Source organism: Dipodomys merriami, unplaced genomic scaffold (assembly GCF_024711535.1).
Source record: "Dipodomys merriami isolate MVZ:Mamm:240054 unplaced genomic scaffold, mDipMer1.0.p SCAF_5, whole genome shotgun sequence".
Classification (NCBI taxonomy): Eukaryota; Metazoa; Chordata; class Mammalia; order Rodentia; family Heteromyidae; genus Dipodomys; species Dipodomys merriami.
The window spans coordinates 51,359,794-51,385,519 of NW_027206068.1; the positions used below are offsets into that span (position 1 = coordinate 51,359,794).

At 38.1% G+C, this 25,726-nt stretch overlaps 1 protein-coding gene across 2 annotated transcripts in view; it reads left to right on the top strand.

Moving 5' to 3' along the window:
• The window catches only part of Cav1 (caveolin 1), a 32,950-nt gene extending 23,816 nt beyond the window's left edge, over positions 1-9,134 (top strand). For both annotated transcript variants that reach the window (XM_069996614.1, XM_069996615.1), the window contains exon 3: positions 6,945-9,134. In XM_069996614.1, coding sequence (XP_069852715.1) covers positions 6,945-7,286 — 342 coding nt within the window. In that variant the 3' untranslated portion in view covers positions 7,287-9,134. The remainder of the gene's footprint in view (positions 1-6,944) is intronic.
• The last annotated feature ends 16,592 nt before the right edge of the window (positions 9,135-25,726 follow it).

Consider the following 25,726-nt stretch of genomic DNA (forward strand, 5'->3'; position numbering starts at 1 on the left):
CTAAAGCCTTCTTGGAGTCTAACCCAACACAATTCCACTTTGGTTTTACTGGTTAGAACTGAGTCACATGTCTACTTTCAACCAATCATTCTCCAAGACAATCATTCTCCAACATGACAATTTTACTAAGTGTAAGCTAAATATGACTTGTATCTGAGATCAAAGACTTATTCTCAACTTACCTGAAGCAATTATAATTCTGTTGGTGAGGACGTGAGACTATGAATGTCAGGTAGAGAACAGAAAATTTTTCAGAAAACATCTTGAGAGTTCCTTTTTTAAAAAATGATGTTCTCAACATATATTTTCAATGTTTGATAATAATGTCCAATACATTTCATATGTCCCAATACAGTTTTCACTGACAGAATGTGTCATCATCACTGCATATGAAATTTTAAATGTGTTTTAGTTTCCCCTCAGAAAATTCCTTAAGAAATAAAATATCCAGATTCTAAAGCAAAAATGATTCTGAGCTTCTTTTGATCATGTGTACACATAAACTGTTTTTTTAAATATTGCCTTCAGATACATTTCACAGGATGAAGTCTTGAGATTTATCACTTTAGCCAAGTATTATCAAAACACAGGAAGACAGATTGCTTAGCTTGACGTCTGCTGCTAGATTTGTTAACTTATGTTTCTGAAATTAAAGCATGATAAGCCAATGCTGCACAAAGGTATTTAGCATCATTTATAAAAGTTGAGTAATATAAACTGTGATTCTTTATAAAACATTCATTGAGACACAGAAATATCACTGAAGCACACTTATGATTTTGATCTTTATGTCTGCATAATGATTCTTGTCAAAAGGGCAAATTATTCCATAGGCTACAGAACTGAAATCTGTTTTTTTAGAGGAATCTCTCAACTTTTCTAAAGCACCCAATTCTAAAAAAAATTGTAGGATGCCTACTCCCCTTCGGTTGTTCTACTTTCAAAACAAAATTTCTAGCCCAGTGACAGTGGCTCACATCTATAATTCTAGCTGCTCAAGAGGCTGAGATGAGGATTGTAGTTTAGCCAGATAAATCTGAGAGACTCTTTTCCCCCAATTAACAGCAAAAACTAGATGTGGAAGTATGCCTCAAGTGGTAGAACAGTAGCCATGAGCAAAAAAAGCTGCATGAGAGAGCTAAGCTCTAGAGCAAGCCCCAATACTGGCAGATACACACCCAAAAGAAAATTTCTAATTTCTGTTTCCAGTGTTAAGTGAGCAGATCAAGTATTGCTTCAAGGAGGACAAGCACTTGTAGAGTGGTAAGTGGGATGGGTCCCATGGGACACAGAACACACGAATAACTTCTTTTTTATTAATAACTTTTTTATTGTGAAAATACCTTACAGAGGGGTTACAATTACATGAGCAAGGTAATGAGTACATTTCTTATCAAGCATTGTTGCCTCCTCCTTTGTTTCCCCTTACCGTCCCTGCTCTCCCAGGCCCCCCTACCACTTCCTCCCCCTGCCAAAGTTGTCAAGTTTGTTTTTTGACATAACGTCTTGTATATCTCATTGTTGTAATGGGTCCACCCGTATCCCTATTTAAACAATTTGTTTTTTCCCTTCCCCTCCACAATTTATACCAGCATCAAATACAGTGAAAGCAGGGGTTATACCGTGGGGGAGGGACATACAAAGCAACAAAAAAGAAACATCTTATAAATATGTTAGAAACAATAAGAAGAAAGAAAAACCATTTGAATCCTTATCTTGGGGTTCATTTCGCCTAACATCAACTTATCTGACCGTTTCTGCTTGTCTCAGACATATACTAGATATTGCAAATAAGGGAAACCATTGGACCTATGTTTCTTTGGGCCTGGTTTACTTCACTTAATATAATTTTTTCCAAGTCTTTCCATTTCCTAACAAATGGGGCAATGTCATTCTTTCTGTTGGAGGCATAGAAGTCCACTGTGTATATATACCACATTTTGTTGATCCATTCATCTACTGGGGGGCATCTGGGTTGGTTCCATATCTTAGCTATGGTAAATAATGCTGCAATAAACATAGTTGTGCTGGTAGCTTTAGTGTGGTCTTGTTTGTGATCATTCCGGTAAATGCCCAAAAGTGGGATGCTGGGTCATGGAGGAGATCACTAGCCATACAACAGACAAAGGTCTCATATCTAAAATATACCAGGAACTCAAAAAATTAAATCCCCCAACAACAAATCCTCAAAGAAACAACTGCCCCATTAATAAGTGGTCTAAAGACTTAAAGAGAAACTTTTCTGAAGAGGAAAGAAGGATGGCCAGTAGAAGAAATGGCCAAATGAAGAAATGCTCAACCTCCCTAGCCATAAAAGAAATGCAAATCAAAACAACACTGAGATACCACCTCACCCCAGTAAGAATATCTATAATCAAGAGCTCTATTTAATAACAACAGATGCTGGAGGGGATGTGGCCAGAAGGGAACCTTACTGCATTGTTGGTGGGAAGGTAGACTTGTTTAGAACACAAGAATGACTTCTGATGAGAGGTTTATCACCTGGATGTTGCAGGACAACAATAAGCACTCTAGAGACTGGAGAGACACCGAGACATTCATTTAACAAGTGGACTTTTAGGGCCTCTTGAGAGCAAGTCAGTGTGTAAGTTTGGATGCAAGACTAGATTTCCTTTCACATTGGTCACAGGCCGTGGTAGCCAGTCTGACACAGGATGTGACATGATAGCACCCAGTAGTTGAAGAGCCCAAGGGAATCCTGAGCATGAGTTCCAATCCTGTGTCTGCCATTAGATGGAAAGGTAGCTTTCATCCAGTTCTGATCACCAGTTTCTTGATCTTAAAGGGGCCTCCACACCTTTAAAGATCCTTGTAGCTTTGAAATCTATGAATCGGGCAAAGTACATCTTGATTGACGTGGCACTGTGAATTACATCGAGTGGGGTGACTGGGTAGCAGAACTCTGTTGGGATTAACTTCATTCTGAGTAGAAGTCAAAGTGCACATAAAGATTTTTTTAAAAACTGTTGTTTTCTTCATCTAAGATACAAAAATGTTCACATTGTAAAAGGGATATTTCACCTGGTTTTAAGCAGAGATGCCTTCCAGCAGGTGCCCTAGAAGGTAATGAGGGTTGTAGAGAAATACAGACAAATGATCAGTGTAGGTGGAAAAGGTACATGCAAAGATTGATAGAATGTTCTAGGGAAGCTGTGTGATCTTAGGACTGGATGTAAGCCTGGGAATTGTGAAGTGAACGTTCTAATTTCAGCTTTTCCACTGATTCACTTGGGACCAGAAGAATGTCTGATACATTTTAATCATTCTGTGCCTCAGTTTCCATGTCTGCCAGCTAGCATTAGAGACCTGGCTGAATGCCCAGGATTGTGAGAACATACTGTTCAGAGTCATAAAAATATAATTGGTAAAAAAAATACTCCAGTTACTAGCTATCCTGACATAAGTGGCAATGTTAACAAGAATTATCCCCTTAGTAATCAAAACGTGAGTTTTTAGCAAGCCCATCAATATATGAGTGCAAATTAAGGCTTGTGAATCCAGAGACTTAGAAACAAAGAGTACGGACCTGAAAGCAAAGCTTTCAGCTTTACCTTTTATCATCTGGGGATGTCCTTGTGTAATTTCTTAGACTCACTCAGTTTCCTTGTCTATGAAAAGGGCACAGTGGCAGATATCTCAGAGAATATTGATGAAGATAATCACAAATGTAAGTTAATTCTTTTGAGCCCGTGGTAAGGGTTGAAATTCATAACAGCTATATTTTGTACTTTGCAACTGATCATTGATTGCAATTGTCTATTAAGATGTCTGGTCACTAAGAGCAAGAAACTTGTTAATGCTGCTTCTTATTGAACATTGACCATATTGATGTGTTCTGTATTCACACTATCTAATTTACATTGTCTCTCATGCACTTTTCACAAAAAAAAAAAGAATGTATCACTGTGGTGGAAGAGAGGTAGAAGGAAACTAAGCTGTTCTAGCTCCAATGTATTTCCTTTGCCTATCTTGCTCTTTGTTCTCAGCTGCACCTTAACTGGTAATAGTTTTTGAATTCTCTTAAGCCACATTAAACTAAATAAAAACTAATTGAATATATGTATATAACATACTATTTTGGTCCTGTTGATGTATACACCTGGAGATCTGATCTAAATTCACTTGGATTTTTGAGGCTAAATCACACTCAAAGCAGTTTCTAGAAAGCACTGAAAAATGTAGCCACCCTAAAATTTTCTTAGTGACTTAAAAGAAAATATAAAAACCTTCAATAACATTCACTAAAAAATATATATATAAATTCATTCATAGACATTTGTGCTACCTAAATATGTACATACAGTATAATACTGTCTCTAGAGTCAATACTTTGAGAATTATCAGTTATCATCAAGCCCCATTTACTCACATCTTTTAATTATTATGACATTCTATTTTTACAGAAACAAATTTTGGAAAGTAGGTTTCTTTTTGTAGTTGGTTTCTTACAGATCAATCAAGTCTCAAGTCTATCTATTAGTGTACCTACATAATTCATCAACATTTCTAAGCATCATGTTTCTATATGAAATGGGAATAACATGTCATAAAGTGGTTGTTACTTACATGAGAAAAATTAAGCATAAAAACCAGTCAACAAATGTTGGGAACTACCCTTTGTCTTGGAAGAGAAGCTCAAGGTAGACTTCTGGAACAAGGGAGTAATTCTTTTCTCCCACCAGCCCCACCACCCAGTAAACTGTTTTGTATCTGTCTTTGATAATAGGCCTTAATTTCCAATAAAAGTGATAGAATGTCTTTCCCTTGCACACTCAAAATGTGTGTACCCAACTTAAGGAATTTGTGGACCAGCACTGCTTCACCCCAGATTAAAAACGCCTGCTCTAGTACATTCATTTCCACTCTGTCAAATTTTCCTACAAAACAAGGACATCTAAAAAATAAAATTTGGTAGTATTTTGCAGTTGAGTGAATATGTAAACCTCAAGTCTTTATTTTTAATATCTTTGGGAGGTGTACAGCATCAGACCAAAACCCATAATAGAAATGAAGTAAGTTGCAAAGAAATCATTTAAGTGCTGATCTGGTTGCTATAGGTTTTCTGTAGTGTAAAAAAATCCACAAGTGCTTTAACTTTACTTACTTATGACCACACCAGTTTTACATATTACACTACCAGGACATTGAGCAATAATAGATCAGGAAATAGAAAGTCCTGGAAAATAAACTTTAAAAATGGGTAAGCATCATGTACTTTTCCCCAAGAACGTTTTTCTGTGTTGAATGAAAGGTGGCTCTTTGGCACTGAGCCATATAATGGAATCATCCAAGTGCTATTCCCTAATCCTGAGTTTGGCCACATTGTTGCTGAAAGTCAGCAGCTTGTTTGAATTTCAAACTATGTTAGATCTCTTCGTTAGCTACCACCACTAAGACTTGAGCATATTCAGTTATACTTTCTGCTGATAGTTTTAATACTGTGTCTCTGGTTGGTTTCAATAAGCCTCAGAAGTATCCATAGATAAATGGGCACCTAGAAGAGAATGTCATTAGGAAAGGGCCAGGTTTGTTTTTCAGGCCCCTTCCACTGCTGTGTGTTTGACTTTCACAAGTCACCTTTGGCTCAATTTCTCTTGAAGACTTGTCCAAGATACGTATGAAACCCATATGTCATGGACATAATGCATGGAGAACCATTTGGTGATTGCAAAGTACTACGTAGGTAAAAACACATTTGGCTGCTTCCTAATGGCCTCCGAAGGGATTTCATTGCATATAGACCAATGATATTTGTGTCCATCATCATCTAGAACTTTTCGTTTGTTTAATTCAAAACCAAAACGCTCTCTGGTTAATTTTTATTATTGTTGTTTTGTTATTGTTTTCCTTTTGTCTTGCTCTTAATGTCACCTCTCTACCCTTAGCTGAAATTAAAAAAAAAAATTTATGGACTAGTCTATGATTCTCTTCCCTTCTAACTTTCAGGTAACCACATCTTGAGGATTCTTCCATTAATACACCTGTAATTCTTCTCATCTTTTCTTCTTTTCATCCATCTTGCCTTTCTCTTCCTCCCTCCTTCCCTCCTTTCCTTTTTTTTGTAATGATTACTTTTCCAGTCCTACCCTCTCCAACTTGGGTTCAGAAATGGTCTTCTTGCCTTGGGCTCCTTCCCCTTCTCTCCAGCCCACACCCTGCAGTGTGTGGATGCTCTTCCCCCTTACCAACATCTTCAACAGACATCTTCCTCCCCACTACTATATGAAAAATGAAACCATTCTGGCTTCAATGTGTCCTGCAGCCATGGCCATGCCAGTCTCCTCTGCCTGTAACATTCACTAGCTTTGCCCTGTCTTGTTTCTGAAGCTCACATTTCCAAAGCCCTTCTTTCTCCTAATACTAGTCATCTCATCATCCCACAGATCATCTCAGAGCCTCACCGCTAACAAGATTCTAATTTCCTGCCATGCAATTTCCAGCTGATTGTATTGATGGCATTAATCAAGCCTGAACTAACTAGTCCTTAGCACTGTGTGTCTGTGTGTAGTTGCCTCAGAAGGCAGTTAAATTATGTCACATTTTAAAATGTTTTATGGAGCAACGTGTACCCTTTTCCATTTTGCTCAGAGTTGCTTTGTGGCAAAAAAAAAAAAATTAACCCTGCCCCTTTGGTTGTCTCTAAAGCAGAAGTTCTCAAAGCTGGGCATGCTATAAACAATAACAGCAACAACTCCTGGAGAATGAGTTAAAATTCTTTTGGGTTCTTCCCAGAGATAGGAAAGGGTCAGAGTGGAGCCCACGTGTCTGTGTTCCCAGTCAGTTCCATGGCCTACAGCAGCTGCTAGTTGCCTTTCAATAGCCCACACAGGACTGGTCCATTCATTTACATGTGTATGAATCGTCACTATTTTCTCCCTCTTCTGTTCACACACACACATGGTGCTATTTTTTTTTTCTTTTAGATTGACTTTGAAGATGTGATTGCAGAACCAGAAGGGACACATAGTTTCGATGGCATCTGGAAGGCCAGCTTCACCACCTTCACTGTGACGAAATACTGGTTTTACCGCTTGCTGTCTACCATCTTCGGCATTCCTATGGCACTCATCTGGGGCATTTACTTTGCCATTCTCTCTTTCCTACACATCTGGGCAGTTGTACCATGCATTAAGAGCTTCCTAATTGAGATGCAGTGTATAAGCCGTGTCTACTCCATCTACGTACACACCTTCTGTGACCCACTCTTTGAAGCCATTGGCAAAGTATTCAGCAGTATCCGCATCAATATGCAGAAAGAAATATAAGTGACATTTCAAGGATAGAGTATTCCTGATTCTTTTTTTTTCCTTTTAATTTTCTTGGTGCCAATATCAAGTTTCAAGTTGCTAATATAGTGGCGGTTTATCCATGGTTTTCTTTGATTCAGAACAAAGAAATCACTTTCTCAGTCTTTATTATTTGTCCTCATTTATTTGATACAACAGAGCTATTGTATCTATTATTTTTAGTGACCTAAGTTTTAAAAATCCATCCTACCAATTTCTCACCTTTGTATTTGCATGTGGATCATTACTGGCTGAGATAATGAACATAATTGTTGGACAGATAATTTGAGAAAACTATAAAGAACTGAAGAGAAAGTGTGAAAGAATGGAACTAATAACCTCAACTGTCTAATCTAAAATGATGATGTGATAGAAAGGGAAGAAATTCCAGCATAGAGGTATACCACATACGGGTATGTGGGCAGATATGAAGTGAACTTTTTCCCACTCTATCAGAGGAGCTAGTGAGTTGCTGCCATTCACCTTAATAATCCAATGGGATCTAGTGGTCATTATCAAGTAAGATATTATATTCTGTATTCACACAACCCCCACTAATGCCTTACTTTTTTGATATTTTAACCTATGATGCATTCAATGCCTGAATATTTGTGCAGATGAAACCTAAGTGCCTTCCTATTTTTCACATTTTCCATTTCTAATAAGGTCTAACTCGTCATTTTTCATTAGATCAGTAACTTCCCTAAAATCCCAAATTAGAATATCTACACTTTTTTTTCTGACTCAGATACAGGATCTAGTGAAGCACATGTCTATACTTGATCATGTGGCACCAATAAAATGAGCTAAAGTAGGAAAAGGGGGCTGAGCCCTCTCTGGGGTATCAGGAGTGGAAGCCCTCTTTCCTTGCCTCTCAGCAGCTGAATGAGGTCAGCATAGCTATTCAATGTCATTTATTTATCAAGAATAATCACACTTTCCTGAACCCAAGCTTATCTATCACTGGGGTGCTTTTGTGGCCCAGCACAGTGTTCCCTTTTCAGCTGATCAGTGAGCCTCTGGGGAAGGACTGTCAAGACGGAGGTCATTGTGTAAGACTGTCAAGAGCTGGTTTGAGCATGACCCTTTCTAAGTATATGCAACTCTTTTATGCTGTGACTCGTGGCCCTTCCCTCTACCAGGAGCCTTGGACCTAATCCCATCATTATTTTACTCAGATAGATCATGGGGGAAGAGGTAGTAATAAAAGATTGAAGTAATTTTGCTGGAATAAGTTCCAAGTTCTTCTGAACTCAAACTGAGGAATTTCACCTGTAAACCTGAGTCATTCTGAAAGCTGCCTGGTAAATCCAAAAGCTTCTAATTCCTCCAGCTCATATTGCTGCAATTTTATCCTTAGGAACAACTCCAGTTATGCGTTTGTTTTATTTTTACTCATTTATCAGGACCCTTCTTGCTATTTTTTTTCTGTTACTTTTTCCAGTTTTGCTGACACTTTAACTTCCCAGCTGTTTGTTATTTTGATTGTTTGCATTTAAAACAGACACTGGCGTGGACATAGATTTCCTTTTAAACTGTGTACATAACCAAAAATGTACTATACTGCATACTTCTAAAATGTAAAGATATTTTATCTTTATGTGAGGAAAAAAATCATTTGGTAAACGGCTCTGTAAGTCAGTCTGTGAAGTGTGCAATCCAAGACATGTCTGTTCTGTCTAGATGCTTCTTGCCTCATGTAAATCAATTGCTGGTCCAAGAGATTGCTGAAATTTTATATGCTTGCTGATTATCTTTTACACTTTTTTATTCTGCACACCCTATAAAGATAACAAATCTTCACAATAAAAGAGTTTAAAGGTAAAACAGTCCACTTTTCCCTTAATTTTCCCCAAAGAGTGTGTGTGTGTGTGTGTTCATTGGGAGCATTTGCATAGAGTATGTATATTGTGGGTGCTGTGTTTGGGAGTGGGTTTGGTAATGATTTTCCACTTTTCAAAATTCATCTGGGTAGGACCTTTCTGCCAAGGTTATTGCCCTTCAAGAGTTACTTTGGATAAAATTGGAACTAATACTAAAGGGCAGTGGTGATGGTGGCGGTGTTAGCTTTATTTTCAGCAGATTATCTGTGTCTTTTTATCTCTTATCTAATTTGAGCCTTCAAGAACTTTGTGTGAGTAATCTTAGTACTATACCTTGGCTAATAATGCACTTTGCAGTCAGGAGGTAATGCCCTAGTCTCTGTTGTTTTTTTACAGGTCTTATTAACACATAATCTATTTCTTTGTCCTTGGAAAAGTTTACACACAGTATTTCTATATTCTAGAAGCTCTCCAGAGAAACAAACCTGACAGGACAGAGATAGCAATAAAGACAGAAATCCCAACAACAATAGAGAACTTGGCTGCACTTGGCATGTTAGAGCTCCAAGAAAACTAACTGGTTGTATAGTTCCAGGCCATAGGCTCATGAGGTCCAGACCCAGTAAAATCCAATATACCACCTTGAGGCCAGTGCAGAAAAAAACACTTTGATAATGGGAAAGCAGAGGGAGCTTTTCTTCTCTCTGAGTTGAAGGAGGGTCAGACTTTTTTTTCTTTTTTCTTTTGTCCTTTTTATTGTAAAAATACTGTATAGAGGGGTTATAGTTATATGAACAAGGTAATGAGTACATTTCCTATCCAGCACTGTTGCCTCCTCCTTTGTTTTTCCCCTACCATCCCTTCCTTCCCAATTTCATAACAACTCCCCTTCCCCCCCCACCCCAACTGCAGAAGCTGTAAAGTTCGTTTTTAACACAGTGTTTTGTACATCTCATTGTTACAATGGGTTAACATGTACCCCTATTTAAACATTTTTGTTTTTTCCCTTCTCCTCCCCAAATTAGAGAAGTATATATAGAAGATGCAGGGTCCAACATCAAATACAGTGAAAACGGGTTAACCGTAGGGGAGGAACATACAAAGAAACAAAAAAAAAATCACATGGTACATTATAAATACATTAAAAACAATAGCAAGAAAGAAAAAATATTTTTTTCTACTCAGACCTTCAAATGAGTGGTTAGAGATGACATTAGAGATGCCTAAATTAGAGATGGTGATTTGCCTTACTCAGTCTATTGAGATAAATGCTAATTTCATTCAAAAATACCCCAAAGAAAGAATAATGTTTGACCAAATAACCAGATATCCTGTGAACCATCAAGTTGACACAAAGAATTAACTGAGGCAGGGTAGTTAGATGATGAGATAGGGAAATTATATTATCTTTAAACAAATATCAAAAATGCCAGACAAGGAACCAGTAAGTTAACTGAGAGAGAAGTTGTACCTCCTTTGAGCTGCTAAGTCACAGCTCAGAGACCTGAAAGTGTTATCTCAAACTGTCCTCTCCTTTAAAACAGTAAGATGACAATAATAATAGTAATCTTACAATTAAGTTTATGTATGTATATAGCAACAGTCAGAAGAGAAGCTTATCTTTCAAAAAGGAAACCCCATCCATTTTTGCATTCTGGAAGTATTGTCTAATAGATGAGGTTTCTAGAGAATTTAAGGACATATATTTCCCCAGCTTAGAAAGAATAAAGGCAGCTGGTGACAGTTGCTATTTTGAGTCTTTATTTTCCATTTTCTTCATGAGGAGCAGGAGATGTTTCTCTTTCAACTTTGGTACAAATCCTTATTTTTACCTTGTGATTGCACATTTTGTGAAGCACCTTGAAATGCTTTACCCTGAGATTTTGTATGGAATCTTGGAAAGTGAGCAAAGACTTAATCCATTCTCTAGCAACAGAGCCATCACAGCTTCTAAACTAAATTTTGCAAAAGATCTCTTCAGTATTCTAAAAAGACTACTGTCTCTCTGACTCAGTTTCCCCATTGAAAAATCTGATGTTATTTATTACCATAATGTATCTGTGTATGACTTTATATACATATATCTTTCATATGGCCTTCTGTAGGTAATTTCAATATGTGACTATTCTTTTAAATATTTCTTTTCTTCATTTACATATTTTATTCCCCAGGAGTTCTTAGACTATCTGGAAAGTGATACTTCTATCCCTTCTTGCTCTGAAGTTTTACATTTTTAACATTTCTTTCTAGAAGCATTCTTCAATCTGTTCTTTCGATTAGCTGATACATTCTTTAGTTGTGGCGATGTTACCTTTTACTGAAGCTTATTAGGTTACTCCAAACTTTTGATCCTAATAGTCTACAATGGTTCTTTGTGAGAATACTTTCTCTTATTCCATGTGATTAGTACATTTTCTTTTCTAAATTAGGATGTTTGTTTTAGAAAACATAAACTTTGGGGCCTTCTGTTCTAGTGTCTGTTCTAGTGTCTGCTTCCAGAGGTATTTTCTATCCCGTTTTGTTACTCTTTGTGAAACAGTTTACTTCACTGATGTCCTTTGCATGACCCACAAAGGTTGAAATATCCCAATGATGCTAGATCCAAAGGCTTTTTCTTGTCTCTCTATCAGGTGATCAGTAAACTATATCCTCTTTTTTTGACAGATCACAGAATATCCTATTCAAAACAATGCTGTTGATGTGTCTTCCACATAGCAAATATTCTATACCATTTTGAGTTGTACAATGGTATGTGTGGTGTCTAAAAGCCACAACCCAGAAGGGCCCCTAGAACTTTTCCTCTCATCAGTTTGTGTAGCTGATTATTTCACAGATTCTGTCAGTTCCCTCTACATGATGTCTTCTTTGTTTTTGCTGTCTTGCAACCATCATTTAAATGTTGGTTTGTCCTCGCTGGTCTTTCACAATTTCACACACACACACACACACACACACACACATTTAAACCCCTCTAGTGATCTCTGTGTTCAGTATAAAATCAAATTCCTTTACTAAGGCCCACAAAGGCTGATATGATCCAGCCCCTGCTCATTTCTCTGGCTTCATCTTGCACCAACCCATCTTCACTAACTGGGCTCCAGACTCACTGATATTTTAGCCCACAGAGCATGCCATGCCCTATATGAAGTCACAGGAACATGCACAGAGGCTCCATTTGACATTGATTCATCCCTTCTTTTAGGATTTAGCCTGAAAGTCACGCTTGTAGAAGTTTTCCATTTCTTTTTTCATGGGAGTAAGTAAGACCTTCCTTCCTAATCTGTATCGTAGTCTCTTACCTTTTCCTTTACTGCATATATCAACTTTTTGATCATAGGTTTTTAGTCTTTCTCTTTAGATTTGAAACTCCATGAGACAGGTATTTTTATCATAATAACAATTAACATTATTTGTATTGATGCATAGACAGTTGCTCATACTGTCCTAGGAACTTTGAAATCATGAGCTGCTAAATGTTTTCCTTACCACTAATGATGTCTTCTATCCACGTGTGAAAATTAATTACAGCATTATCAACCACACATTTACAGTATGTATTTTCTTTGCCTCCCACTGAACTTCATTTCTCCTTAATTTTGATATCCATGAAAACTTCCTTTACTGCACCCATTCAAATAGTTTGTTGTCAAAACATGAGTTTCCCTGATGAAAATTTTAGCAAGGATTATCATGGATGTTTCCTATATTTTTTTCTTACTTGAATAATAGCAAACACATGTTGATACACTTATTAAGAGGAAAGATATTTTCCAGCAGCTGCTGATTTCATCAATTCCACTATGCAATGAGTCACTCTAACTTTCACATAGCTTCAAGGTTACAACTAAGGAGCAATTTTTTTTAATGTAATAAGGGACGAGTAGGAGGAGTTAGTCATGAAGAGAGTGGGAAATAACATCAAATTGGAGGAGGGATTTGGTATGGTATAAGTTGAATGATTTATATCTTAAAGAAAAAAATGATTCAACTACCTGACATCTTAACAACAACAACTAAAAGACGTGTGAAAACGAGCACAGAAGGCAGCACATTTGCAACAAGAAAGAAAGCAGTCATTTCTTTTCAAAAACAAGGCAACATCTGCCAGTATAAGCCACTCTATGAATGGCCAACAAATAAGCATGCCCTGCCTACAGCTGTACAAATGACGCCAACTATTAATGAGATAGTAACTACCCCAGGCATTAGTCAACTGCTCCCGGCATTAGTCAACATTCATTTTCAATCCTTTTTTTTTTTTTTTTTGCCAGTCCTGGGGCTTGAATTCAGGGCCTGGGAACTGTCCCTGAGCTTCATTTTGCTTAGGGCTAACCTCTACCACTTGATGCAAAGCACCACTTCTGGCTTTTTTTATGTATGTGGTACTAATGAATAAAACCCAGGGTTTTGTGCAACCTGGGGAAGCACTCTACCACTAAGCCACATTCTCAACCCTATCACATTTCACAGACTTTTGGAAAAGGTGAGATTTAATTACTTGCTAATTCTAAGTCAAGCAGCTGTGTTGTCTATATCACACAGGGAAGCACTCTGTGATGTGCCCAGCACAAGAGTCACATTGATGTATGTTATTAGGTTTGACAAAATTTGCATTTTTTACAATGGATTTTTCTCTTTATTTCCTCGTGTATTGCTTTTAAAACCCTAGTAGTTTCCTTTTACTGAGTACATGCCATATGTTAAGCATATAACTATTTTAAAATATTAATATTTTATAAATATAACCAACAACATACTATATTTTACATATTATTATCTAGATCAATTGGCTACTATTGTTCTGTGTTAGAGACCAAGAAATAGAAACTCAGAGATATTAAATAATCTACTCTAGGTTACCTAATGAGTGTAACACTCATGACCATTAGATTCAAAGTTCTTCTTTATGAAGAACTTTACTATGCATTTGGGAAAATATGCAGAATGGTGGCACTGTTTCCCAGTATTATGTGTCATCAATTTGGGAGTAGGGGAGTCCAAATGGCAAAAAGCCATGTAACACTGTACTTTCTAGGCTAAGGTTCTGTTAACAAAGTAGTTTGCTTTGTTCCCTCAACAAGCACTTATAAAACAGCTATTTGGTATTATAGTGAGTGGGAAGGATAGAATTAATATTTTATTATTTTCTGCCAAAAATATAACTTCTTATAACAAAAATTTGTTGACAGTAAATCATAGTTTAATTCACTTTAATTCAGTGGCTTTAAACTGGGCCTCATAGAACTCCCTAGAGTAACAGTATTGGAATAAAGGTGAGAACTGAAAGAATGTCATTTATCACTTTGACTCAGACAAGTTCTGGTTTAGTGTCTTTGCTCTCATATTAATTTTCAGAATTATAGTTTGCTTAGTCAAGTAGTCTCATTACCCAATAAATTCAAAAAGCATTCATTGGTTTGATATATTTTATATAAATTTAGATCCTAAATAAAATGTTGCTGCTTGATTTCATGATCACCACTCAAATGTGTTTTAGTAATTTTTTTTGAAGATTCAGGCTTAATAGGGTAGATGAGCAAACAGAGAAATATCTGTCAAAGCTAGGAGTAAAAACTAATTAAAATATATGAGAGCCTTGTAAACTCTCACACTCTTATTCTAACAGAAGTGAGTAATGGTTTGAGTGAGATGAATAGGAAAATATAATGGTGTCATTTACATTCCTAAGGAATTTAACAGTGAGGTTATTGGCAGTAAGATAAATACCTGGGATACTGTAAAATATTGCTCAGGCAACTCACAAATGAATTATCAATCTTCGGTTTCTATACAAGTCTAGAAGTTTTTAAAGATCTTTTTTCACTTTTTTTACTTCTTTCACTGTTCAACTTCAATCTTATATAATAATAAAAGTAAATAATAAGTCACTATGTGGCAGAAAAATCTTTGAACTTAGGAAAAAGAAACTATAATCAAATCCTTAACCAATTTAAGAGCCAGCTGTATGATAAATCATATAACTGAGTACACTATCTAAATTAGCCACTTTCTATCTCTAGGTTATAATGTAAATAAGAAGGTTTCAGTCAGCCCTTCACCTTTGCTTAAATTCCAGGGTTCCTTGCCAATTCCACCCCCTCCCCCCCCCCCACTTTGGTAGTACTAGAGTTTGAATTCAGTGCTTTGTGCTTGCTAGAGAAACACTTGAGCCATGCATTTGGTTCTTTTGCTTTAGATATTTTCAGATGGGGTCTCATGTTTTTGCCACGAGCTGTTCTTAGGCCACAATCACTCTCTGCCTTCCATGCAGTGCATAGCCCATATTGGCCTTGAACTATATATAGTCTTCTTATCTCTGCCTTCTAATTACACAAGAAAACACCACACCAGGCCACATGGACACCTACCTGATTTTCTTCAAGCCTTTCTCCATCTTTTCTGTCTCTCTCTGTCTCTGCTTCTGTCTGTGTGTGTCTCTGTCTCTTGGTCTCTATCTCTCTCTGTTTTTCTCTGCCTTTTTTTGTCTTTTGCTATCTCTTTCCTCCCTCTCTCTCTGTCTCTCTCTCTCTCTGTCTCTTTCTCTTTGACTCTCTCTGTCTCTGTCTCTTTGTCTCTGTCTCTGTCTGTCTCTGTCTATCTGTCTCTGTCTGTCTGTCTGTCTGTCTCTCTCTCTCTCTCTCTCTCTCCCTCTCTGTACCAAGGATTGAATTCAAGGCCTTGCACTTACTAGGGAGTCATTCTACCACTCAAGCCATGTCTCCTGCCCCTTTGCACATTAGATAGGATCTCACTGTATTCCCATCATAGCCTGGGTTGTAGTCTTTCTACTTGTGCTTCTCTGTGGCCACCATGCTGTGCCATTAGTTGAGATGGAGTCTGCTGTACATCTTTTGGGTCAGGATTTTGGCTTGAATTTATACTCTCTACCCTGACCTCCACTTCCAAGTAGATACAATTACAGGTTTAAGCTACCACACCCAGCTTCCAGTTCCTCATTATAAAGGAGATGTCTTCTTGTTCCTAAGTACAGACTGAGTCAAAAATTTGTCAGATCTACCTATCCATTTACTTCAAAGTGCCTAACATTAATTTCCCTGTTTTTGTACTTAGGGCCTCCAACAGGACATCTGATGCACTGCAATTTGCTTAGAGGTTGATGTCTTCCATATTTGTTGCCTACTCTGGTTCCTGTCAATGACTATCATGGGAGGAGAGTCCCTATGTTTGCAAAGAAGTTAATTAGAAATTAGACAAGACAGGAAAAACTGGAAAATATGCTTACATGTTCTATTGTCCCTCAAAACTGTAATCTTCTAAACTCCTACAATTGTCATCCTATATTCCCATATAGGAAAAGGATATAAAACCCCATTTTATAGATAGGAAGAGAAAAATACCAAGGATAAATCATCTACCCAAGGCCACTTATTAAGTCACTAGTGGAACAAAAATTATTGAAGGTTAAAAGCTTAGGCTGGTTTGCTACCTTGATGGACGTCTGTCTCAACAGAATCCTGCTTTTAATTCTGTGCAACTCTTTCCTGTAGACTTGTTAAAAATAAAATCAGTGTTAGTTCATTTTCAAGACAAGGCATTTGTCTGAATGGAAAATTATCAATAGCTTCCTTACTACTAATAATGATATGATAATGATATGATGAATAGTGGATGTGATGTTAATGCATGGAAAGTGTGTCTATAAACAGATCCAATTAGCATGGACCTATTAGCAAGAGGAAGAATAAATCTCAATAAAATGAGAAAAATGCATGAAGAACTGGGGATGTGGCTTAGTGGTAGAGTGCTTGCCTAGCATGCATGAAGCCCTGGGTTTGATTCCTCAGTACCACACAAACAGAAAAAGCCAGAAGAGGCACTCTGGCTCAAGTGGTAGAGTGCTACCCTTTGATCAGAAGAAGCTCAGGGATAGTGCCCAAGCATTTGCCAGGACTGGCAAAAAGAAAAGGTTAAAAAAAAGAAAGAAAAATTCATGGAAACTGTGCAGTTGCCAGAAAGCACATACCCAGAAATGACTTCCTGGCACAAAAGAATGAAGTGGGATGGAGAGCCTGCTTCTAAAATCTCAGCATGTATTCCATTGTTCAATAGAAAGTAAAATAACTTAGCCCACATCTGGGGGTAGGGGGAATATATACTCCATAATACTCAGTCAGTGAAGGAAATGTGGCTGGTACCTCACTCACCAGGTATAAATTGTTTGTAATAACCTAGAGAATTCCTGCCCCTCAGACACCTGATCTTGTAGGACTATTAAGATCTTGCTTCTTGCTTTTCCTGCACTTGTCTCCAAGTCTGTCCTTTGAGCTGTGATGGGTGAGGGCATTTCTCACAGACTAACATGAATGCCTGAGGCTTAATCCTTGGTCCCAGCATTAATGGCACTGATGGCAATGGAGAACTCCCTCTGCTTCTCAAAACTTAGTAAAAAATAGATGTCTTTTTCATACATGACTCAGAAAACACAGTTAATATTCAGCCACTGCCCACATATTAAATGAATTATCTACTGTAAAGGATATAACTATTTCATTATCTGTGCAGTCTAAAGGAAACATGCAAAGGGAGAAGAGGCACAAAGCAACAACTGACAGACGTTTCAACAAAAAATCCCTGCTGGGCACCCTTAGAACTATGGGACCATTATGAAGCATAAATCTTTTCCCAACCTGACCCGGAAGGGAGGCACATTCCACTTTAAGCAGCAGATTCCAACGAGAAACATGGTTGTCATGAGGTCTAATTGCCTGGTCTATGATTAGTGTTGCTAAGCAAATTTGGGAGTTGTCACAGTTCCACCCTGTGGTCCACACTCATTTGGAAAATAGAGCAAAGGAAGCCCAATGCTTTGAGAATGTCAATGCAAAATTGCAATAATTGCTCATTACATAATACAGTTATTAAAGTATTCTCCATGTTGTTCAAGACACAAGGCATACACATTGATAGAGCAGATGAAAGAATTGTGCTTCCCTCTGGTAACTTTCCCAGACAGAGAAAATCATTCTGGTCCCCAAGGATTAAAGACTTTTTAGTCTCATTTCTATTGAACCATAACCTGTTGGGAGCTAGAGACTATAGAGTATAGTAGAATATAAAATAGAATATAATGACTAGTACAATAACTATCTGCCAAACAAACCTGATACCCTATTGTAGAATTTACATTATATAGAAAATACTCTGTTACAGCATAAAGTTCTTCCCATGGGTACAATGATTACAAGTTTTTCTAGCCTTTTGTTGTTGTTGTTGGTGGTGGTGGTGGTGGTGGTGGTGGTGGTGGTGGTGGTGGTGGTGGTGGTAGTGGTGGTGTGTGTGTGTGTGTGTGTGTGTGTGTGTGTGTGTGTGTGTGTGTTTGGAGGATTAAGAGAGGAGGGTTTTTTTTTAAACTCATGCTCACTAGGCAAACACTCTACCACTTGAGCCCCACCCCTAGTCATTTTTTTCATTCAATTCATTTTTCAGATAGACTCCTATGCTTTTTCTCAGGCTAGCCTCAGACCACGATCATTTATTGCTATCTCCCAAATAGCAGGGATTACAGACCTCTGGTATAATTCTAGCCTAAAATTTTGTTTAAGTAGAAGAATAACTTTATATCTTATATCCTTGTAACTAGAGAGTGTTGTTCAATACACCTTCTTCTGATAACACAAATACCCTTGTTTCCATTATAAAAATAGACAGTTCTTCTAAAATGTTTCTTTAATAAGCTACAATAGACTGTCTAATAAAGCTAGTAGTCTATGAAGCTATGAAGCACTTATAAGGTAGATGAGGAGGAAGTTTTTTTATTTCAATTAATTTAAAGTTAAATCATCCTTTAAATATCATGGCTACCATGTTGGACACAGCAGCAACAGAATTCAGGATGATATTGAGCACACATCCTACTAGTTGTTTTTTGACTGTTTCTCAGTAAATGAATGATTGTACATGTAGCCTGATGCCTCCTTAAACCTGAATTGTGCCAAATAGCTCTAGGCTACAGAATGATGGTGCTTTCAATGTGTGCTCATTTTCTGGTATTAAAACATAAGTGAATTCCATTGTTCGGGCATGTTTGAAGGTAGTGTTGGCCTATTATTTCTCCTAGCCACCTCTAAGGGGAAGAGTTCACACTGTGTTCTTGTATGCTCTTTGAAGAGTCAATATAGAAGATCCTCTCTGAGATGAAAGGAATGGGAAGGCAAGACTAGAACACAATTTGGGGAGTGTTCCCCAAGATTAAAAAACAGAAAGACTGTGTGGGGTCCCCAAAGCTCCGGCACCCTGATAGAACAGCAGAAGAGAACAGCCAGCTGGAGTTCCAGAGAAACCTTGGCAGCCCCAGCTCAGCTTTGAAGGCTGAGAATTTACATTTCTTGGGGACCAAGAATGCCGTTACAAAGCCCAGTAAAGGATATCATCATAATAAAGCTTGATCTTCCGTCTAGTCATCATGAATGGGGATATGGAATGTATTCGATTTATTTACACAAAGGAAAGAAATACAAAATTACTCACATCCTGTTTGAAAAGAAAAATCATATTTCTGCCCACTTTATTATGATTGAAAGCAGGGCATTTGTCTCATGCTATGAATACCTAGCTAGTGTTTTCTAGAAATGAATTGGACAATGTGGTCTATAGTCTAAATCGTAGGGCTATAATCCCTGCCAGTTGGTTGTATTAGATTGCCAAGGAGCAACTGAAATTCCCAAGACCACTCTTGCTTCTCCCTGGGTTGGAACTGGCTTTAGTTGAGATCATTTGGCAATCATCTCCTTGCTTTAGATTCCTGCCTGGTTTTCCAAGTTATTTCCAGGTAAAGGACAGTTAGACTGGCTTGGTCAGGTGGATGGGGATAAATTTAAAAAAAAAAAAAAAAAGCAGCAGACATAACCTGTGATAGATAACATGTGGTTCTTGATGGCACCTCTTCTTCCCATAATACCGTAGGTTCCCACTCAAGCATTTCTAATGCCCCCATTACTTGGGGTCCCATACAACCAATCAATATTGGTTGAGGCAATGCATGCACAAGCCATTAGAGCAATTAGCTTGAAGCCCAGAAGAAGAGATATGGGAGGAGCCTTGCAACATAATAACTACTCTCTGAGAGGGCTCCACTGGATTCAACTCTTCTCTGGCCCCTCTCACCAAGAGTCTTTTTCTGGTTTCCTTTCACTTTCAAATAAACTTGCTCTATCTATTTTAAACATTTTCCTGCCTTTTATTTCTTTAGTAGGAATAGATAATGAACCCATACACCTAGATAGCATCACAGTAGACCATACATACTTGTCAGTATCTCTGCTAATGGCTTATTTTACCTAAATAACCTCTTTTAGGAGCAGACACAACTTATCATCTGACTTTAAGACTCCTCATTGCTCCAAGATCAGCACCTTTAGTGGACCTACCCTTAATATTTGTCAAAATGGACTGGCAGAAATTGGCTACTTTGTGTACGGACCTTTTACTCTTCCTCTGGGACACTCATGAGACTGACTCCCCGCTTTCTTGACACTTGCCATATGCCTCACATTTGGTACAGAATTTAAGCAGAAATTATGTGCTCTGTTTCCAAATCTGGTCCATAAAAAACATTACACATGAACTTCCTTTCTTCTATTAGATGGATATCTAGACTGAGGGCATCTGTAAATCCCATGTGGCAATGCGTCTCTCAGAAGGAGTCTTGACAGGATTATTATCCCTTTTTCCACCATTAACTGGTCTTTCTTTGAGGAAGAAACTTCCATTGATCTGAGCTACAAAATTTCAAGGTTTATCTGTTACAGCAGCTGGAATTACACTATCAAGCAATCACCCATTACAAAGAGGAGGCTAGCAGCCAAGAGAACAATGCCAGATCTCAAGAGCTTGTTTCTCTTCTCCTATAGAATGAGAAGGTGGGTGGGTAGCACTCCCAAGCCATGTTTCTTCAAGGAAAAACCAACTGTTCTATGTTTTGTCATCAGAATTTTCCATGATTATAAAATGATTCACAACAAAGGCAGGATTTCTGACCATCTCTGTTGAGGCCTCTCTTTTCTCCAGGATAAAAGTATGACTCTTTCCTAGGGGAATAAAGAGTCAATATCTGACTGTCATGAGCTCCAGATTGTACCTTCTGGTGGAGATCTTTGGAGAAACAAATGAAGAAACTTAAAATTAGCTGGATAATCCCTTTCTGGTTTATATATATTGTACAGTTTCCCTCCTTCTCCCAAGGGATTTACCTCATCAGAGGGCCCATGTCATTATTTAATCTGTAAAGTAACATTGCACAACTCATTTCTACAAAGAAACAAATTTCAATTTTCCGGCTTGTAGTGCCACCATATTTAGCAGCTAAGTGTGTCCACCCAGATGCTTAGCAAATTAGTTTAGAACTTGGGAAAGAAAACCCTCTGTTACAAGATATCTTTATGCCTCCACCTCTGCATTTGGTCACTGAGACCAGCTAGTTTCCTCCAGAAAAGGGTTCAACTGTGTTTCATATGCCCTCAGGGAATTCAGGAATGTTTCATCAGCCCTACCCTGAGAGGAAAGATTCCTCAGAGTAGCATAAAAGGAACAGGGCAAGGAAAAAGAGAAGGCGGCTTCTGATGTGCAGCAGCCCCCCTCCAAGAGAAATGGCTAGGCTTATATTTAGTTCGTGCATTGACACTTTTGCACCTCAGTGCCATTTCTCATGATAGCAAGGGACTGTGAGACCGAACAGGTTTTTTTTTTTGTTGTTTGTTTTTTTCATTGTATCAGGGCTGTGACTCACTAGTTTAAAAAAGTTTATATATGAAAAATAAGGCCCAAGGGGAAAACAGTTTTAAAAACAAATAAACACAAGAAGAATGAAAAGGAAAAAAAACAGCAGAGCCTTCTTGCCAGCAGAATAAATAGATGATGGTCCTGTAAGTTGTCAGAATCCTTCCAATAAGCCTCCTCTAACCAGCACACAAAGCTAAATTGCACCTAGTACTTATTTATAAGTTCCACTAAGTTCTGAAAACAATCCTATTTGAACAATGAAAAAAAACTTTTAATGCCAACTAGGTATGGGCTCTGGGTCTCACTGCCAATAGCTTTTGAAGAACTGAACTTCAATTGTAGCATACTTCCTACAAGTCAAGCAAGTGAGGGCAAGTTTGACTTCAGGTCAAAAAGTCAGGAACATATTGGATATTTTTCAATCAATTTCATCCTAATTCTATAAATAACTTGCTCAATGGGTTAGCAAACATTTTTTTTCTGATCCAGATGGTAAGTAAAATACTTTGGCTTTGTGTTATATATAGGCTTTGGCAAAATTACTGAACATGGTCATCTTATCATCAAGGAGTTACACCCAACAGCCAAAAAATGCACACAGCTGTGTTCCAATAAATCTATTTAACAAGATTAAAAACAGGTGGCACATCAATGTAGCTAGTGTCCATAGTTTGCTAATGCTTGACTAACTGGCCAAAGCTAGGATTGCTAATGTTGGATATTTCACTGTCCTGTAACCAGAACCACTTTAATGTTCATTCTCTCCTAGCCAATGAAAAACTAAGCATGTTTCTACAAGGACCAAGAGTTATCTATTTAAGCTATAATTTATAGGAAACATAAAATTGTTACAAATCTGAAAAGTGTGTTCTTTCAAATTTGAAAATGAAGGAAATTTCTTGAAACTCATACGTCCACAGACAAGACTTGGAGATCTAGCCAACTTGTCTAAAGTTAGACTTTGCGAGACACAACTTTTTGATTACAGAGGGATCATGTTCTGGGTCCACGATGTAAAATTTAGTTTGCAGGAAGTCTTCAACCCTAGAGCTCTGTGTGCAGTGTTCATCGGGGTAGATGTCTAGTAGACTCGGTTGTTTCTTAAGCACCAATGTTAATGGATGACTGCATCATCCGCTCAGTATGGACCCCTTCTACTGTCATAATACCTGGTTGAGGTTCTTTGAAAAGTAGCAAAAGGAAATTCCTGCCTGATCCATAAGCTTACAAATAGCTTACAAACCCACAGGCTTATAAATAATTCAAAAGCATGTATTGCTAATACTTATTTCCAGGAAATGGTAAACTCTTGCAACTCTACATAAAAACCTCAGTGTCTAGGTCTTCATTCTGGCTCCTCTCACAGGCAAAAATCATGGAGTTGGATCAGAAAGAAAGCAGTAATTTTTTTGTTTTGTTTCTGGTTTTGATTTTAGTTTGTCTTGTTTAGTGACTTTCTTTTAACACGGAAATTCTGTAAGAGACCAGGGCTTCATGTTGCTGTAGTTCAGTTGCAAAGTGTAGGTACGTCCTTACAGGTGCACCTAACCTCATATGCAAGTCAGACAATGTCTACTAGGACATCAAGAAACAGTAAACAGCCGTGGCATTTATCTTGACCAAAGTAGTCAAAAATTGTCTCTTTCACCAGTGGTACATAGGCAATGGCAGAAAGCAGCAGCATGTGGCTTATACAGGAGGGGATCATCTAAGAACTTTTCCTTCTAGTTTGCATTTTTGCTTTCAATTCTTGACTTGACCTAACTCAGCCTGTCTACTAATCCTTCCCTTTTATGCAAGATAGGGTTTAATAGCTATTAGGAAGTCAGTTAGACTTTAGTGGATTCACATTAAGATCACTTGGGAAGATGTATAAAAACCCCAATACCCAACCCAAGTATAAATCTGTTAAATTGGGTTTGGTAGATATGAAAATATGGTATATTGTTTTGAGAGCATTCGGATCCAGAGTATCAATATCAGATGATCTGAGTTCAAAGTCCAGTGTAACCAAGGCTCATTTTTCTCATCTGTAAAATGGTCATAGTCTCAATGTCTAATTTATGAATTATAAGGGTTAAATGGATTTATTTAGAAAAAAAATCTGCATTTTTTTAAAATGCTACCTCTTAGCATCAATTTTCCTGTTCTGGGCATCCTAGTGTTGACTTTCTGTACTTTCCAAATATGTATCTTTTCCTTACCCTGTGTTCTCCGTCAAGTTAGTTTACACATGGTTTTGAGCCTTGCCTCAAGTTCAGGCTGAGTAGCTGGAACCCTGGACCAGGATCATTTATGACCACACCAAGGGCCTGGGACTGATACCAGAAAGTCCAACCCTGAGAAGCTGAGGGTAGTGATAGGTAGGGTGGCCAGCTGCCCCAGTTTTACCTGTGATGAGTCATTTCCAAGGATATATCAGACTTTGGGTTCTAAAACTAGAACAGTCTTAAGTAACCTGATACATTTGGTCACATATTTTGTATCAGACTGTCCAGGTAATCAATGCAGGAGGTGTTATCTTTAGGGAAGTCAGTTAACAGGAAATCAAGGTTAGACTCTCTGGAAGGATAAGGATGAGATATCAAAGAAAGGACTGCAGGGCAATCCCTCCACCTTGGAGGCATCTGACCAAATGCCTTTCAAAGGATGCAACAATGCAAGGTCAAGGCCCAGCTGCTATAGGTAGCATGAGGGTCAAACTGAAAGGATTTTTTAAATACCTATGATTCAAATACAACTAAACTATAGGTAAAACCTCTTGGAAACCCAAATTTCAGTTCTTCTGGGTGCACACCCAGGAGTGAGACTATCCTGACATCTTCTTAAGTTCTCATCCGGACTTCTCTGCCTCCTTGCAGGTAGCCACAGAGTTTCCATGGCATTTCTCAGAACTTGTTAACCTTCCCACATAAGTACTTACCTCCTCTAGCTGCTACTGTAGTGGAAGTCACTGCCTCCTTTGTATCTCCCAATTCTTGAGAGCTTGGGATATTAATTTTCTCTGCATTATTAGCCATTCATTTATTTATTGAAGAAATATTCATTGTGAGGCTGAGGCCTGAAGTTGAAAGCAAGGGGACCTGGTGAAAAGCAGAGAGGAGAAGAACATCCAGGACCAAGCCAATGGCATGTATGCAGATGTCCATGTAGTCCTCTGTCTCTTGCTGGTTTTGTACAATCTGCTCTTCTACATCATGACGTATTTTACTTAGATTTGAATGGTCGGTGACTTCACCTGTTACCTTCTTGGTCCTTTGATGAGGAAAGATCCCTTCTTGATCTTTACCCTAGCTCAGTAATCTCACCATCTTTGGCCCCTTGTATTTAACCAAGTTCTGGCTGACAAAAGCCGAGGTGGATGGATGCCCCCAAGTCAACAACTTGTGGAAACGAATTTCTTCGTCTCTGACCTAGATGAGGTGAGTTCTTTCTCTGGCTCAAGTGATGCTTGAGAACAACCCCAAAAGATAAGTGACCTCAAAACCTCCTTTTCCTTAAGGGAAAGCATCCAAGTCTCTCTCTGCGTCTCTCTGTGTCTCTCTGTGTATCTGTCCGTCTGTCTCTCTCACAAACACAAATTTGTGAAGTTGTGCTGTATAACAGCTATTTTTCAATATTTAACAATAATAGGCAAGTTAGTTCACAATTTTGGAGTTTACTGCCTGTGGTGGGTTTACTCCATTGTTTAAGACCTGTGGTCTGACACATCATGACAGAAGTTCATAATTGAGCAAAACCTCATGGCCAGGAAGCATACGAGAGGAAGAGGAAAGGCTAGGCTCTCAAAATCCCCATTTACCTGAGGGATTCTCACTAGACCTCTTAGCAGTTCCTCCAGCTCTCACTAAGTGCCAA